Here is a 16259-nt window from a genome sequence, read left to right as displayed (position 1 = left end):
CAAGCCCGTGTAGGAAAACCTGGCATTTCTGGAATGTTGCTAACTCTATTACAAAGCTAGTCTCTCACCCAGAGCCTTGATAAATGCATTATTCACTTAAGCTTTGGAATTTCTTATTTTTAAAAATACATCTGTTACTAGGAAAATGATACACCCTAGTTGATCTCTGAGCTGGACATTATTTTAGCACATATTTTCAAAAGTATAAATTAAGGATGATATAAGGAGAAACTGAAGAATGAGTTGAGAATCCAAGATCAACATTTATCTTTTTGTTTTAAAGAGTCTGAAATTTCTAAATTTAAAAGCTCATTTTACTTACAAGCTTAAAGTTAACATTTTTATGGGCATTGAAAGGAAAACAATCGAAACATTTTTTCACTGAAACACATTTTTGCCTTTTGATGAAAATAATAAAATTCTGTTTCTATTTTAGACAAATGACATTATTTTTATAAAATAGTGAATGCTATAAAACTAAAATAAAAGTTTGACACTTTTATGAAAGCACTTCTGAGGATGATAATTACTCTTTATGAACTCATCAGTGTGCATGGTCATTTCACAGGTCTATCATTTATTTATTATTCAGCTATTCTAGTTTTGAGGAAATATATTTATTCCACTTACATGGCTACATCTTTTTAAAAAGGCATAAGAAAATGGTTACAACTCTAAATTTTAATATATGTATAAGCAAATATTTCATTTTTACTAAAAAATATTCAAATAAAGATCATTTTGCCTAGTTAAAAAGGATAGAAAACTGTATTCTTTTTCTAAGGACCAGCTTTTAGAGAGTAGTGAAAACCATCAAAGCAAAGCAATCATCCTAAATATAGTTAATCAGAACTGAATTTGAGCTCCAGATCATTTAATAGCTTTCTGAACTTCATGAAATACTGTTAGGATCTATTAGTATTTACTATTATGAGATCTGTCATCCTCACTCTTGTCTCCCCATACCTAAAAAAATGCAGATAGCAGGTACTCATTAAGTATTCTAGATTTTATTTGATCTTAATTTTACTTATTATATGAATTTATTTTTAAATTTATATTACTAATTTTTAAAGTATTTAAATATTTAATCCATCTGGAACTTTTTTGGGGATATGGTATGAAATAAGGTTCTTCTCTCCCCATCTCCCAAATGGCCAATTTTCACAACTTAATTGAATTTCCCACTGATAAGAAGTAGCACTGTATTAGTTGCCCAAAGGGGTACCAATGCAAAGAAGTAGAAATCTCTTGGCTTTTATAAAGGGTATTTATTTGGGGTAAAAACTTAAGTTACAAGGCCATAAAAAGTTCCAACTCAAGGTTGCTTACTCACCAAAGTCAGTTGCCACAAAATGCTGATCTCTGGCTGGTTCCTGCCTTCCTCTCTGGGCTTCCTCTTCCTCTTGAGGCTCCATGGGCATGGCCTCTTGAGGCTTTGTGCTTCAGAAAGTCTTCTCTCTCCCGGCATAGGGCTTGTTTCTTTCCAGGCGTCTTATATCAGTCTCAGTTGTTCTGCTTCCTTCCCAATCTAAGCTGTAAACTACCAGGTAAAATGCCTCCTCTCCCTGTCTGGGCCTCAGTTGTTTGAGCCTTCTCCTTTCTGTCACATGACAGGATAAAAACCGACGGAGCTCTCTCTCTTCCTGTGTGTCTGTCTGTTTGAGTGTCTGTTTATATATCAGACCCAGCAAGGGGGTGGAGACTCAACCTGAGTCACTCCCACTGACTTGTCAAATCAAAAACCCTAATCTTAACAGGCAATCTAATCAAATACACCTCAGCTGAATTTAATGCAATCAAATGGTATCACACCCAAAGGAAAGATTAGTTTACAAACATAATCTTTCTATTTTTGGGATTCATAAAATAATCTCAAACTGCCATAAGCACCTTTACTGTAGTCTAAGAACTCACATATATATATTTTACCTGGATATATGACTTTCTTCTGTTTTATGAATATTTTGTCTACTATTACATTAGAACTTTAATTACCAAAATTATATATATGATGGCTAACAAGGCTGTTCTATCTCAATAGTCTTTCTTTTAAAAAAATTGATACTTCTCCAGATAAATGTTAGAATTAACCTGTAAAATTCCAAGTGTTTGCTTAATCATACTTTTAGAAATTAGATAGAAACTACATTAAGTTTCTATAATATGGGGGAAATGGACATTTTTACACATCCAACATAAAATGTCAGTCCTTTTATTTCATCAGAAAAAAGTTTTTTATTAGTGTCTTGCACATTCCTTGTTAAGTTTATTTTTAGGTGGTAGGTATTATGAAAGGGATCATTTCCCATTGCTCTGGTCATTGCTGCAATACAAGAAACAACTGATTATTGCATATTTGTCTTGAATTTGCTCTAAGAGTTCCAATAAAATTTTAAATGATTTAGTGCATTTTATACCCATATATATGGTATATATGTATGTAACATAATGTGTGTGTATATATATATGCACACACACAAACATACATGTAGGTATGCATATACATTTTGTGTTCCATTTTCTTGTATTATTGCATTGGCAAGGAGTGGTCAAAGTGTGATAGTGGATATTCTAGTTTTGCATCTTTAGGGCTTCATTATCTAAAATACGTGGTTTTACTTTCTGATATATTTTGTCATATATTGACAAGGAAATTTAATTCTAGTCCTAATTTCCTTACTGTCATTATTAGAAATGATTGTTTTATTTAATCTTTTTTAGCAAAGATTGAGATGCTCGTGTGATTTTTCTCAGACATACTTTTATGTGAGAAATCCAACTTGATCAAGGTATATTTATTCTTTCATTGCATTGCTTGGATCAATTAGTTTGCGAAGATTGTATCTATTATCTTCATATCTATATTCACAAATGAGATTGGTCTATAGGTTTACTGGGCCATAGTTCCTAGGTTTTGTTCAGGATTTGTCAGATTCATAAAATGAATGGAAAGCTTGTTTTCTTTCTATACTCAAAGATAAGAATTTTCTATTCTTGATGGGTTGATAAAATTCACTTTAAAAATTAGGCCTGGTGCCTCTTTGAGATACACATCTTTGAAGATCTTTCATATTTCTTTCTATGTGTTCTGTTTTTATAGGAAGTAATTTCATTATATTTTCATATATGACATAAAGTTGTATACAGTATTCTCACATAATTTTAAAATGCTTTCCAAGTATATGATAATTCTTCCCTTTCTGTGTGTATGAATTCTGCTTTATCTAACTTGTTTTAAACCTGGTTGAGTCTTTGCCTCACAGCTTTTTTTTTTAAACCTAGTTGAGCCATTTGTCTTATAGTTATCCTTTTTAAAAAATCCAGATCTTGTTTTCATTTACCTGTTTTGCTTTTTTCCTAATTACATCTTTTATCTTTAAACTGTCTACTTCCTACTTTTTAAAAAATTGCTTCCTGATTTGAATGACAAGTTCATTACTTTTTATCTTTTTTATTTAATAATAAGTGTACTTGACACTATTAAATTTTCTCTAAGTACAAGTCCAGTTAACTAACACAGAATATATAGGTGTTCTAATTGTATGAATACCCACTCTATAATGTAGATTCTAAATTTCCAAATATACTTTAAAATTAATTTGATGTGATTTTCTACTTTATTTCCTTTTTTTCATTTGCCATATTTATCTTCGAACATACCTGTACCTAGAACATTTTTATTTCATTATGTTTCAAACGTGTCTTATGAGAAGCTATAGCTGATTTTTTTCAATGTCATCTTATAGTTTGTTTAATGGGGAAAATCATCTTAATCATATTTATTGGAATTGCTGCTATGTTTTAATTGTATCATCTTACTTTTTCTACTCATTATTCTTTCTTATTGTTGCTGCCTTTCCTCTTTCCTAACTTTTGTTGGAATTATCTTTTTAAAATTTTGCTTAAAACATTATTTAACATAGAAACAAACAAAGAAAAAAAGCAATTTGAACAAATTGCTGCTGAAATAATTTTCTTTAAAAGTTATGTATATAGGGAAGTGGACATGGCTCAATTGATTGGGCTCCCGTCTCCCGTCCACCATATGGGAGACCCTAGGTTCACTTCCCAGGGCCTCCTTGTGAAGGCACGCTGACCCACGCCCTCGGAGAGCTGACGACCTGTGCCCACGGAGAGCTGGCGCAGCAAGATGACGCAACAAAGGGAGAGAAGCAGACACAGAAGAACACGCAGTTAGTGGACACAGAGAGCAGACAGCAAGCAAGTGGCAAGGGAGAGGGGATAAAGAAATAAAATTTATGTATATAAGGCTAGAAAATGTATTTACATGTTATAAAAACCATGTCTAAAGTGAAAAAGAAATCTCTTCTACCCTTGCTTTTCCCTCTCTCTCTTTGCAAAAGGTATTTTTCCTTTTTTTCAATCAGTATGTATGTTCAAAATCTTTTTATATTAGCACATACACAATTATCTTGGTCTTTATAATTTCTATGTAGTAATACATTGTATGTATTACTATATAGCAATTATTGGTGGACTTTACATATTTTTCTCTTTTATAAATAGTGCAGTAGTGAACAGTTATATGAATATAACTTAGCTAACATTTATGAGTATATTTGTAGAGTAAATTTCTAGAGGAAGGATTAAAGGAAACTGCTGGCCAGACTGTATCATTCTTAGTTCTAGCAATGGTTTTTAAGAATCTCATTTCCCCTCCAATCTCATCAATACTATGTCTCTATCATCAAATTTTAAAATTCTTGCCAAAATAAGTTGAAATGCATTCTTATTTTTGTTTTACTTTCCTTTCCTTTAATTATCAGTAAGGTTAAGCATCTTTTCATTTCTATTCCTTCTCTAAACTGCTTGTTACATATTAAGGAAATTTGTTTCTAACCTTTTGAATTGCAAATACATTTTCCTAATTTGTCATTGTCTTGACTTTTTCTCCCTATACAGAAGTTTTGATTTTATGTAGTTATCAATTGGTTCCTTTATGGCTTGTGGTTTTTTAAAAAAAAATCCTACTTAGAAAGGTCTTCCCCACTCCCAGGTAATGAATTTATTTCATAATGCTTTCTTCTAAAATTATTATGTTTAGTTTTTATGTCTTTCTTTTTAACTCTTTGCTTCATCTGGAATATATTTTGGTAGGGAATCTTATTTTTGTTGTTTATATCCTTTCCCCTTTTTCTCCCATCGTTAGTTTCCTTTCTACTCTGAAACCAAGACTAGCTCCCTGGGATTTAGAATCTCTGCATCCTTTTTCCACACTGCTAGTTTATCTTCACATTTTAATGAACATTTTGCTACATTTATATTCTCTCATAAAGGTACATATGTATGTACTAATATGTATGTATGTGTGAATGTATGATCTATTTAAGGGTTAGTTGCAACATCACAGCTCTTTGCCTATAAATGCTTTCCTATGTATCTCCTAAGAACCAGGACATTGTACCTTCCAGCCACAATACACTTAACATACTATGGAAACTTAACATTGACATTACTATTGTCTAGTATACAATCAATTTTCAATTTCCCAAATTGTCCAAATTATAGCTCTTCTTTTTAGTTTTGATTTATGATCCGAAGATATCTCATTACATTTAAATATTTTATCTCTCAGACTCCTTTATTCTAGAACAGTTCTCCAGCCACTGTTTTTCTTTTATGACATTGACATTTTAAAGAGCCCAAGCCAGCTGTTTGCAGAATATTCCTCATTTTGGATTTATCTGATTGTTTTCCCATGATTAGATTCAGGCTAAATATTTGGCATAAAAATACATACATCAGGAAGTGGATATAGCTCAGTGGTTGATCATCTGCTTCCCACTATGAGGTCCCAGGTTCGATCTCTACTACCTCCTAAAAACAAACAAACAAACAAACAAACAAAAAACCCACCTCTCACTGGGGAGCAGATGTAGCTCAGTGGTTGAGCACTATGTATGAGGTCCTGAGTTCAACCCCAGTACTTCATTAGAAAAAAAATACATAGGTGATGTGAGTCCTCTGCATCACGTATATATTTGGGACACATGATCTCAGTTTGTGATATTACAGGTACTTTTTTTTTTTTTTTAAAGATTTATTTATTTATTTAATTTCCCCCCCTCCCCTGGTTGTCTGTTCTTGGTGTCTATTTGCTGCGTCTTGTTTCTTTGTCTGCTTCTGTTGTCGTCAGCGGCACGGGAAGTGTGGGCGGCGCCATTCCTGGGCAGGCTGCACTTTCTTTTCATGCTGGGCGGCTTTCCTCATGGGCGCACTCCTTGCGCGTGGGGCTCCCCCACGCGGGGGACACCCTTGCGTGGCACGGCACTCCTTGCGCACCTCAGCACTGCGCATGGCCAGCTCCACACGGGTCTTGATGATAAGTTTAAGGAGACATCTGACATGTTTTTCCACTGTAAAGACTTGTTATTCTCTTTGTAAATTACAAGTAATTTGTGGGGTGAGACTTTGAGACTATGTGGCTATCCTATTGCTCAACAATTTTCACCTACAAGTTTTTAGTAATTTATTGACATTTTCTCAAATTGTCATTTTTGTATACATTCAGATAGTCTGAACTCATTTATAGAAACTTGGATAATGTGAAATTCAATAACATTTTAGATTCCATTAAAACATGTAGACATTTTTAAATTGTAGATTAAAGTTTAGATCTATGTTTCTTAGACCATGCACCAATAGTTCAGTGGGTTCCATTATGCTGGAAATGTAGAAATAAATCATCAAATTGCAAGCCATTAGATAAATCAGTAAAATTGGTCTGTATCATAAAGGACAGCCTCTGAGTTTTATCTATATAGGCAATAAGAAGCAGTGTCAAGGGTATATGTGTATTGCTAATATATTACATTAAATGCAATCTTAATGTATTTAAAATGAGATTTGGTTTACAGATTTCAGACATTTATGGACAAGGGGGACAAGTGAGTGAAGATGAAGTAAGAAGAATTAGGAAATTAATAGAGAGATCTGGGAGTTATTGAGTTCTAGAGTTAATTAAAAAACTGAAGTGGATCCAAATGTAAACTATGGACTATAGTTAATATAATTATAATGTTTCATCAATATTAACAAAGGTAGCACACTAATGCAAAATAATAGGAGAACTGTATGTGTATTTGGTTGGCTATATGGGAACTCTGTACTTTCTGAATGATTTTTCTGTAAATCTACAACTGCTTTAATAAAAAAAATTAAAGAACTGAAAGCAGAGGAAATTATAAAATCCCTTTAGGAATAATAGGAGAACTGTATATATATTTGGCTGGGTATACGGGAACTCTGTACTTTCTGAATGATTTTTCTGTAAACCTACAACTGCTTTAATTTAAAAAATTAAAGAACTGAAAGCAGAGGCAATTATAAAATCCCTTTAGTAATAATAGGAGAACTGTATATGTATTTGGTTGGGTATACGGGAACTCTACTTTCTGAATGATTTTTCTGTAAACCTACAACTGCTTTAATTTAAAAAATTAAAGAACTGAAAGCAGAAGCAATTATAAAATCCCTTTAGTGTAACAAATTATGAGTATAACATCACTAACTTAAAATACTTATGCGGGGAAGTGGACTTGGCCCAGTGGTTAGGGCATCCGTCTACCACATGGGAGGTCCACGGTTCAAACCCCAGGCCTCCTTGACCCATGCGCAGCTGGCCCATGCACAGCGCTGATGCGCGCAAGGAGTGCGGTGCCATGCAGGGGTGTTCCTGTGTAGGGGAGCCCCACATGCAAGGAGTGCGCCCCGTAAGGAGAGCCACCCAGCATGAAAGAAAGTGCAGCCTGCCCAAGAATGGCACCGCACACACGGAGAGCTGACACAAGATGATGCAACAAAAAGAAACACAGATTCCTGTGCTGCTGACAACAACAGAAGCGGACAAAGAAGAAAACGCAGCAGATAGAGAGAACAGACAACTGGGGCGGGGGGTGGGGCGAAGGGGATAGAAATAAAATAAAATAAAAAAAACTATGGGGACAAACAATCTGAATTACAGAATGTACATTACCCATCTATCTCTACCCCCATATATGAAAATTAAATGAGGCAAGACCACCTATTAGAATTTCTTGGGGGGTGGGGGGAGGATAGGGTGGGGGAGAAATAAATAAATCTTAAAAAAAAGAATTTCTTAGTGGTCTTGCTTCCACTGAATAAGATTTACTTGTGTTTAATGTGACAGTTACTCATATGTAAAAGAGATGATTAAAAACAGTGTTTATCCAATTTGCAAATCACAACCCATTAGTGAGTTATGGCATTAAGGTAGTGGGCCTAGCATTTTAATAAATTGAATAGAATAGAAAGTAGCATAGTACTTTGCATGTAGTAAGGGTAAGTTTTGCTTTGTAGGAAAAATAAGTCATTGTATAAAATGTATTTCTTACTTGGGGTTGGGAAAAAATTTGAAAGCCAATGCTATAAAGTACTTGTAGTTTGTTCTTTTAGGTAATTTCAACAACATTCTCCCCAACCCAAACAACTCTTTTGCTTCTCAAGCTCTTCTTAGATATTAAACTTAAGCAAATTAGCTATACAAATATTCTAGGCTAATTTTCAAACCCTCCAAAGGAAAAACCAAATTTGTACTATATAAGCTTAAATATAATTTATACTTCTGTTCTTTTTATCATTTTTACATACCACAGCAGTTAGAGAAGCCCAATGAAACTGGAAGAAAACAAGAACTTTGCTCTAAAAATGGGTACATTTTAATGGAGGCAGGGGAGTAAAAGGGAGAATGAGTACAGCATGTAGGGTGAGTCAGCATACTTGGAACTATGGGTACAGGGTGGATTAGAGGTAGAAGTCCACAGTGATGAGGTAGTATAAATGGAAATAGAGTAGAAGGGATTAGTTGGCGTATAGAAAGAGGGAACAATAGGACTTGTGGGTAGCTGGAAATACTGGATTTGAACAGAGCTATGTACATGATGCCCTTCCTCATAGAAGTGATAACTGAAGTTTGAGAGAGTTGAATTTACAAAGTATCCAGGAAAACTGGAGGCATCCTTAGAGGGGTGCACAGGCTGATATGAGCCTAGGCTATATCATCAAGGAGTATATTAAATCTTATGAAGAGGCAATAGGAGGGCAGTGGTGACAAAATAAATCACTTGCTGTTTATCTTCCAGCTGGGTTTTCCTTATCTTAAAGAAACTGAAAATAAATTTACTTGGTTGGGAGAATTTTTTTACAGAGGCTAAAGTGCTCTAAGAAGAGTGATTACAGGGTTAAACCTAGGAAAGTAAAGATGTAGCCAATGTTCTTTCACTGAAAAATATTTTGGAACCTAGGGTAGTGCTGACCCTATATATAAGAAAAATAGCAATGGCATTGTATTAGTCAGCCAAAGGGGTACTGATGCAAAATACTCAGAATCTGTTGGCTTTTATGAAGGGTATTTATTTGTGGTAAAAGCTTACAGCTACCAGGCCATAAAGTTTAAGTTACTTCCCTCACCAAAGTCTGTTGCCATGTGTTGGAGCAAGATGTCTACTGATATCTGCAAGAGTTAAGGCTTCCTCTTCCTCTCAGTGCTCGGTGGTCCAGCTTCTTCCAATATCAGCTGTAAGGATAAGTCTTGCCTCTCTCCCAGGGCTTGTTTCTCTCTGGGCCCAGCTACTCTGCTTGCTCCAGAGAGTCAGCTGTAGACTATCAGGCTAACAGCTTGTCTCTCTTCCTGGGGCCTCTGCCATGTCTAAAGGAGCCTTCTCTTCTTCCTCACATATTTGCTTCTCTGTGTATTTACTTCCTGGGGCTCCAATATCAAAACTCTAACTTTCTTCTCTGCTATGTCGTTTTCTCTGTAAGTCCCTGCCTACCAATGTCCTACTGACATGGTACAATCAAAGCCTTAATCATTATTTAATCAAGTAAAAGTGAAACCTCTGAATCAAATCCAATCTAATATGCCCAGAAGAACAGACCAGTTCACAAACACAATCCAATATTGTTATTTTTGGAATTCACAAACAATATCAAACTGCTACAGGCACCCTCATGGCCTTCACAAGACTGATCTGAAAACCTAAAAATATTTGCTTAGCTTCATGTTTTATATACTAAAAAAATTATTGTATTATATTTGTATTTTCAAAATAACCCTATAAACGTAGGGTATTTTACATTTTACAGAGTAAAAAACGTTCAAGAGAGTTAACCTCTCTGTGTATCACAAACTCACAGATAATTAATAATGGAGCCAGGAGAATCAATTGAGTCTCATGGCTCTTGGCTTTATCTGAAAGCCAAGTACAGCCTATATCTTCTAAAGTTATAAGATGACACATACAAAAAAAAAATACTTATGCCTCTAAGGCAAAATGATTATGGAATATGTCATTAAAATTTTATGAGAGAAACCAATGAATTATTTCTGAATTTAGAGCCAACAACATCCTATTAAATATTAGAAACTACTAAAAGCAACTCAGAAAACAAGTTGCTAAGGTTGAAGTCTATCAAACTACAGACTATAAAAAAGAATGAAAATATATTAAAAAAAAGCAATCACGGAAGACAATCATTTATGGAAGTGAGCATGCGCTACAACACTAGAGATTAATTTATTTCCAATGAAAGATGAAAGACATTGTTTAGAAAATGATATATCAGTCAAAATATGTACCATAGGGAGTGGTACAGATTGAAATGTGTCCCCTTGAAAGATATGTTCAAGTCTGAACCCCCAGCTCCATGAATGTGATCCATCTGGAAATAGGATCTTTGAAGAGGTTATTAGTTAAAATGAGGCCAAACTGGATTACAATGAGTCCTTAATATAAAGAGACTCGGTTCTGTATAAGGAGAGGGAATTTGGCCGTTTTGTAAGAGAGAGACAGAGTGATAGCCATGTGATGAAGGCAGAGATTGAGCTATCCTGTCACAAGCAAAGGAATTGCTGGCCACCCACCAGAAGCCAGGGGGAGGGATGGAATGGATTCTTCCCTTTAAGAAGAAGCATGGACCTTCCAACACCTTGATTTCAGACTTCTAGCCTCCAGAGTTTTGAGACAATAAATTTTTGTTTATGACAACTGATTTATAGTACTTTTTTGCAGTAGCAGGGAATGAGAAGGAAGAATCCAGGCAGGTTGAAACTCATTTTGGTAAATGGACAAAAAAAAACAAACAAAAAAAACCCGTATTTCATGGTTTCATCTTTTGCCTCAAAAAGTGACTATATTTAAAGACATAAAAAAGAAAAAAAATGACAAGAGAGCCATCCTTTGGCTCCTTTTTCCTCCTGCCTCCTGTTCTTCCTTGGCCCCCCAAGAACTGAACCCTGACTGGGGCTAGGTAGCAGGACCAGTGATCAGATGAGGTCAGCAACATGAAAGGCACCACCTCAATGGAGGGGTTGTAGAAGGTGTTGATGTCTTTAAGAGTGCTCTTGTTAACAGCCACACACTTATGGCCAAAACATCCACCATGACCAATTCTGTGGTATAATTTCCCCTGTTGGTGCGAAGGATATAGTTAATGACTAAAAAAACGTGCTGCACATCAATGCCTCTGGCTAGCACGTAGCAATCCTTTGCTAGAACCAGTACAGAGCTCCCTCATTATGACACTTCATTCATTTGGGTCCATATCACCATGTGTCACAGAGGCAGTGAAGTCTTGGGTGTGCATCTCCTTAGTGAGCCAATTAACTGTCCTGCAATTGTTGATGAAGTGTTGATGAAGATGAGTGCCTGGGTGATGGTTAGGATTTCATACAAGTCACATAGCGTGTCCAGTTTCCACTCACCTCATTCCATAATAATGTAGAAGTGTTAGAACCCTTCAGGGTCAACCCTTCCTCCTTGACAAGAATCCAAATGGGGTTCCTCATAAACTTCTTGGTCAAACTCAAGCACATGAGAAGGCATTGTAGCTGACAGAAAAGCCACCTCAGTATTGCTGTTGAGTTTTTGGAATAAATCGTAGATCTGGTCTTTGATTCCACTGCTCAACATTTCATCAGCTTCATCAGGTATAAACATTTTGATGTATTTGGGAGACAGGTATCTCTAATTAAGCCTATCAAACACATGATCTGGGGTACCCAGGCTCCATCTGGAGCTTCTAAAACTTAGCATGCATATTGATGTCCCTGATGTAGGCATGGCAGGAGATATGCATGTAATCTCTAATGCTATTACCACCTTCTGTATTGCTTGAGGCAGTTCCTGAGTCAGCCAGGATGAAAGCCTGGGTGGCCTTTAGATCTAAACCAGTCTTTTATAGAAATGAGATGGTCATATTCCCAGTCCCAGATAAGGCTTGAATGATCACATAATAACCTTACTGAAGGGAAACCAGTGATCTATGTGTTCAAGGCATGAACCAGGCATGTGTATGGTACAAAAGTCAAGCTGGTATAAACAAGGGGTTGCTTTGTCCCTGGCTGTTATGAGATGGGTGCTACCACCACGTGCTGCTCTACCTAGGTCAGAGAGGTTATTGAACTAAAAGGATTAAATATCTAAAATGTAAAACGCAGGTTAATATAAGGCTTTCTAAATAGTAAAAGAGGAAAGATTCAGTGTCCAAGAAGATCTGAAAAAGGCACACATTCTTTTTATTAAAAGATTATAGGAAGTTTAAAGAGATTTGCTGTTTCTTATTTGTAAATGGGAATATTTAAAAAAGAATAAGCACTGAATAATGGAAAAATTTTCACATGATTATCTTATTAATAGAAATGGGAGGGGGTCTTTCCCTAGGAATGCTGCCCACTTTCCCTAAATTTCTTTTGCTCCCTAGTTCATGCATTAAGGGGAGTGAATGGCTTGGGGAATATTATTTTTTCATACATAAATGCAGAGTTGCAGACTCTTTTTCCACAGTCTACCACATTCCCCGTCTTCTGCCTCCTTTCTAACAATTGCAAAGCTGCTTCAGGAATTGCTGATACTGCCAGATCACTCATGCTACCTCAGGAACCAGAGGACAGGACTGGGAGAAAGTATTTCTGGCATCTCAAGTTAGAATTCAGAATGTCCTTTCCACATAAACTAAAACTATTCACTTACTCGTTCAACCTCGTTGTCTTTAAGAAATACAATATTTTAAATTTATTTGCTGGTATGTATATTACTTTTAATATTGCCCCACTCCTGATAGCAAATCAAGTATATTTTGATTAAATCAGAAGCATAATGATACCACAGAAGAGGATACTCTGATTTTCTTTGGCATATAATGATTACATTGCTTGTAAAAATTATTTCAGTGACCAGGAAGGGTATTAGAAAATAAATGATCATACTGCTTTATAGCCAACTTTAAGCCCACTTATTTTAGGATTCCTAAGTAGTTCTGAGACACTTTGATAAATCTCCCTCACCCCAAGGTAAGTAAAATGATCAAGAAGTTAAGAGACTGCCATGTGAGGATGCACGAAAAAGATTAGTGTCTCAGTCTGAAAGATAAAAGGTGTGGCTCTTTTATAAAATCATGAAACATATGGTTTTGGTGAACATTAACTTATTCACTCAAAGCACAGAAAAAGATCTACATAAATGTATAAATGATACTTCAATAAAATACGATTATAGGAAACTGTGAATGTGAGTTCTATCTCAGTGATTTGAGGCTAACATGAAAACAGTGTACTTTCATATAGTGCTATTAGAAAAAAATGAAATACTGAACACTAGTAAATCTAAAGCAATTAACTTGAACAAGATATTAATATTTAGAATAAACACATTTTCTAGTGCCTACTGTGTGCTACACCTTTATAAATATGACATCTAACTCTCAGAACAACACTCTAGGTAGAAATTATTAATTTCATAATTCAGAGGAGGAAACTGAGGCTTTGAGTAGGTGTTATTTGTCTGAAGCTGCAAAGCTAATGGGGGTTAGAAATAGGATTTGAATCAAGGTTTGTCTGGCTCAAAATTCTACATTCCTTCCATTCTGTGTACGTCCATCCTTTTTGTATGGGGATGTATAGTAGTGAAATAAAGCATCAAAGTACTAGTAATGGTAAATTGTTAAACAAACAAAAAAGGAAAAATAAAAGATAAAAAGTAGTTGAAGTAGAGGAAGTAAGATTTTTTTTTAAATCATAGGATTATACAACACCTACAATGAACCTTATTGTAAATGATGGACTACAGTTTATAGTACAGTTATAAAAATGCTCCTTCATGAATTATAACAAATGTACCACACTAATGCAAGGTGTTAATAATAGGGTGGTATATGAGAACTGTGTATTTTATGCCTGAATTTTCTATAAACCCATAAGAAAGAAAAGAAGGAAAGAAAGAAAAGAAAGGGAAAGAAAGAAAACTGCACTTATTTCTAAAACTCCCACATATTGATGATCCCAAGAGATTCCAAGAAGCATTCAATAAGACTGTAGCACACAGTTGGTTTTATTTTAATAATTTTCTTTCCATTTTACCATTACCCTAAGACACAAGTCTGATACCTTCATTTGCTTATAGTTTAGGGGATACAAATAATTTGGAACTGTTTACATTGTTTTATCTGAAGAGATTAGTTTACTTAAACAATTAGCATAAAACAACCAAATGAAAGATTAAAAAAAAATCTAATTCCAACTTTTTAACTTATGAATTTTATGAATTAATGGGAAAAGAAAATCTAAAAATAGTTTATGAAATTTACCCTCTAGATTGGAAAGCCAAATTAAGCTGAACAGTCTCTCTGGAAGTATCATAACCATTAAAATGCAGTCCTGAAAACGAAGTACGTCTCCAAGTTTTATTGCCTCTGTTAGCCTAACTGACCCCAAATAAATCACTTGCATTATTGCAGATAATGAAAAACTCTAGATAGAGACTACTTCTGGAGAATTACTGATCTATACCTACCTTTTCTTCAAAGAATTTTTTTCTTAATTTTGCATCTGTGGGAGGTAGAGTTTTCCTCAGGTTTCTGTACCACTTTCTAACAATATGTCCTCTCCAATAGGCTTGGATTCTAAAACAAAGATATTTGAAAACAGCTAAATTATGATTATTTTAATAAATATTTCTGTCCTTACTATAAATAAGCCAGGGCACTAGGGAGACAATGGTGGCCAAGAAAATAGATAAAAATCACATATCTTTTAAAATTAGTTATCATTTGCTTGATTTCTAAAGAAATACTTTTAAGTTATAATGGTGTTTTTCCTCACTAGGAACTGGAATCACAACTGATATGCTGAAACAATTCTTACCTTGTTGCACATTTTATTTTGAATAACCGGGCTCCATCGTGTATTACTCTGGTTTGATACTGGTTCTTTCTACAGAGAGGACAGGTTTTTTTATTTGTGAACTTTTCAAAAGCCTGAAGGCATGCCTGAAGAAAGATATTTCACTTTAAATTTTATGAGTAATTGCTTATAAACAACATTTTTATTTCTAATATAATTACAGTGTTCTTTTCTCTCATAATTATGAGATGGTCCAATTTAGATTGTGAAGTGAAGAAGTTTCATCAGATGTTAACACTTTCCTCATGAAACCTGTTCTGAAAATGATATTTTACAAGAATATACATGCAGATACATCAAAAACTTCTGAAAATCAAGTAGTGTAAGGTAAATCATCTTTGTGTATAAGACTAACATGCAGTTAAATCATATGAATTAAGCTATCATTCACTTTGATGTATATTATTAACGACAATCTGTTATACAAACATTTGTGGTTCTTTTGTCACATAAAATTCACGATTTTAAAAATAGGATGAACTGTGTACTGTAGCCTAAAGTCATGTTTCTAACTATAAATGGTGATTATGGATAAAATAAATGGCTCTTTTTAGGAGACTTTAAAATAAGTAAGACTAGGGTAGATTTCTTTAACTTACAAGAATGATGTATTGCATACTTTCTTATAGGAGTTAAAACAGGATTTACTTACTCTGTGAAATACATGGGAACATGAAAGCAGCACCTGTTCAGGGGAAAACAAAAAAATGTTTGAAGTTTCAATTAGTTTAAAAGAAAGGCAACTTAAATACATTAATTAAAAGAAAAATTCTGAATGCTTAAAAGGTAAGCTGTGTTGCTTCTTTTGAAACATTTTAAAAGCAAATTAATAACCTTGATATTTATAATATTTAGTGTTTAAGTTTAGAATAGCACAAATACATAGTCTAAAAAAAAGTTAAACTAACAATCTAAAGCATCAGAAAAGCATATGAAGTTTGATATCATACCATTAAAATGAGTGCATACTTAAAACTAAAACAATGAAGAAATAAATAAATTTCCTGGGTACATAATAAGAGTAAGTACAAATTGGAAT

The 16259-nt window shown here is 34.4% G+C and overlaps 1 protein-coding gene, 1 non-coding gene and 1 pseudogene across 2 annotated transcripts in view; all 3 read right to left on the bottom strand.

The window, feature by feature from the left end:
- RNF32 (ring finger protein 32) overlaps positions 1–16259 on the bottom strand; it is a 50102-nt gene that overhangs the window by 12943 nt on the left and 20900 nt on the right. Inside the window, exons 4-6 of the mRNA XM_071215375.1 lie at positions 15873–15905; positions 15182–15306; positions 14832–14940 (exon numbers count right to left, since the gene is read on the bottom strand). Of these exons, the coding sequence (XP_071071476.1) occupies positions 14832–14940; positions 15182–15306; positions 15873–15905 (267 nt within the window). The remainder of the gene's footprint in view (positions 1–14831; positions 14941–15181; positions 15307–15872; positions 15906–16259) is intronic.
- On the bottom strand, positions 11143–12910 carry LOC139438993 (eukaryotic initiation factor 4A-I-like; annotated as a pseudogene).
- Positions 12305–12438, bottom strand: LOC111764168 (small nucleolar RNA SNORA48). Its single transcript, XR_002796854.1, has one exon. It is a non-coding gene; the product is annotated as a small nucleolar RNA SNORA48 (small nucleolar RNA).

Source organism: Dasypus novemcinctus, chromosome 5 (genome assembly GCF_030445035.2).
Source record: "Dasypus novemcinctus isolate mDasNov1 chromosome 5, mDasNov1.1.hap2, whole genome shotgun sequence".
In the NCBI taxonomy this organism is placed as follows: domain Eukaryota; kingdom Metazoa; phylum Chordata; class Mammalia; order Cingulata; family Dasypodidae; genus Dasypus; species Dasypus novemcinctus.
This window is presented reverse-complemented; position numbering and strand designations above follow the sequence as displayed.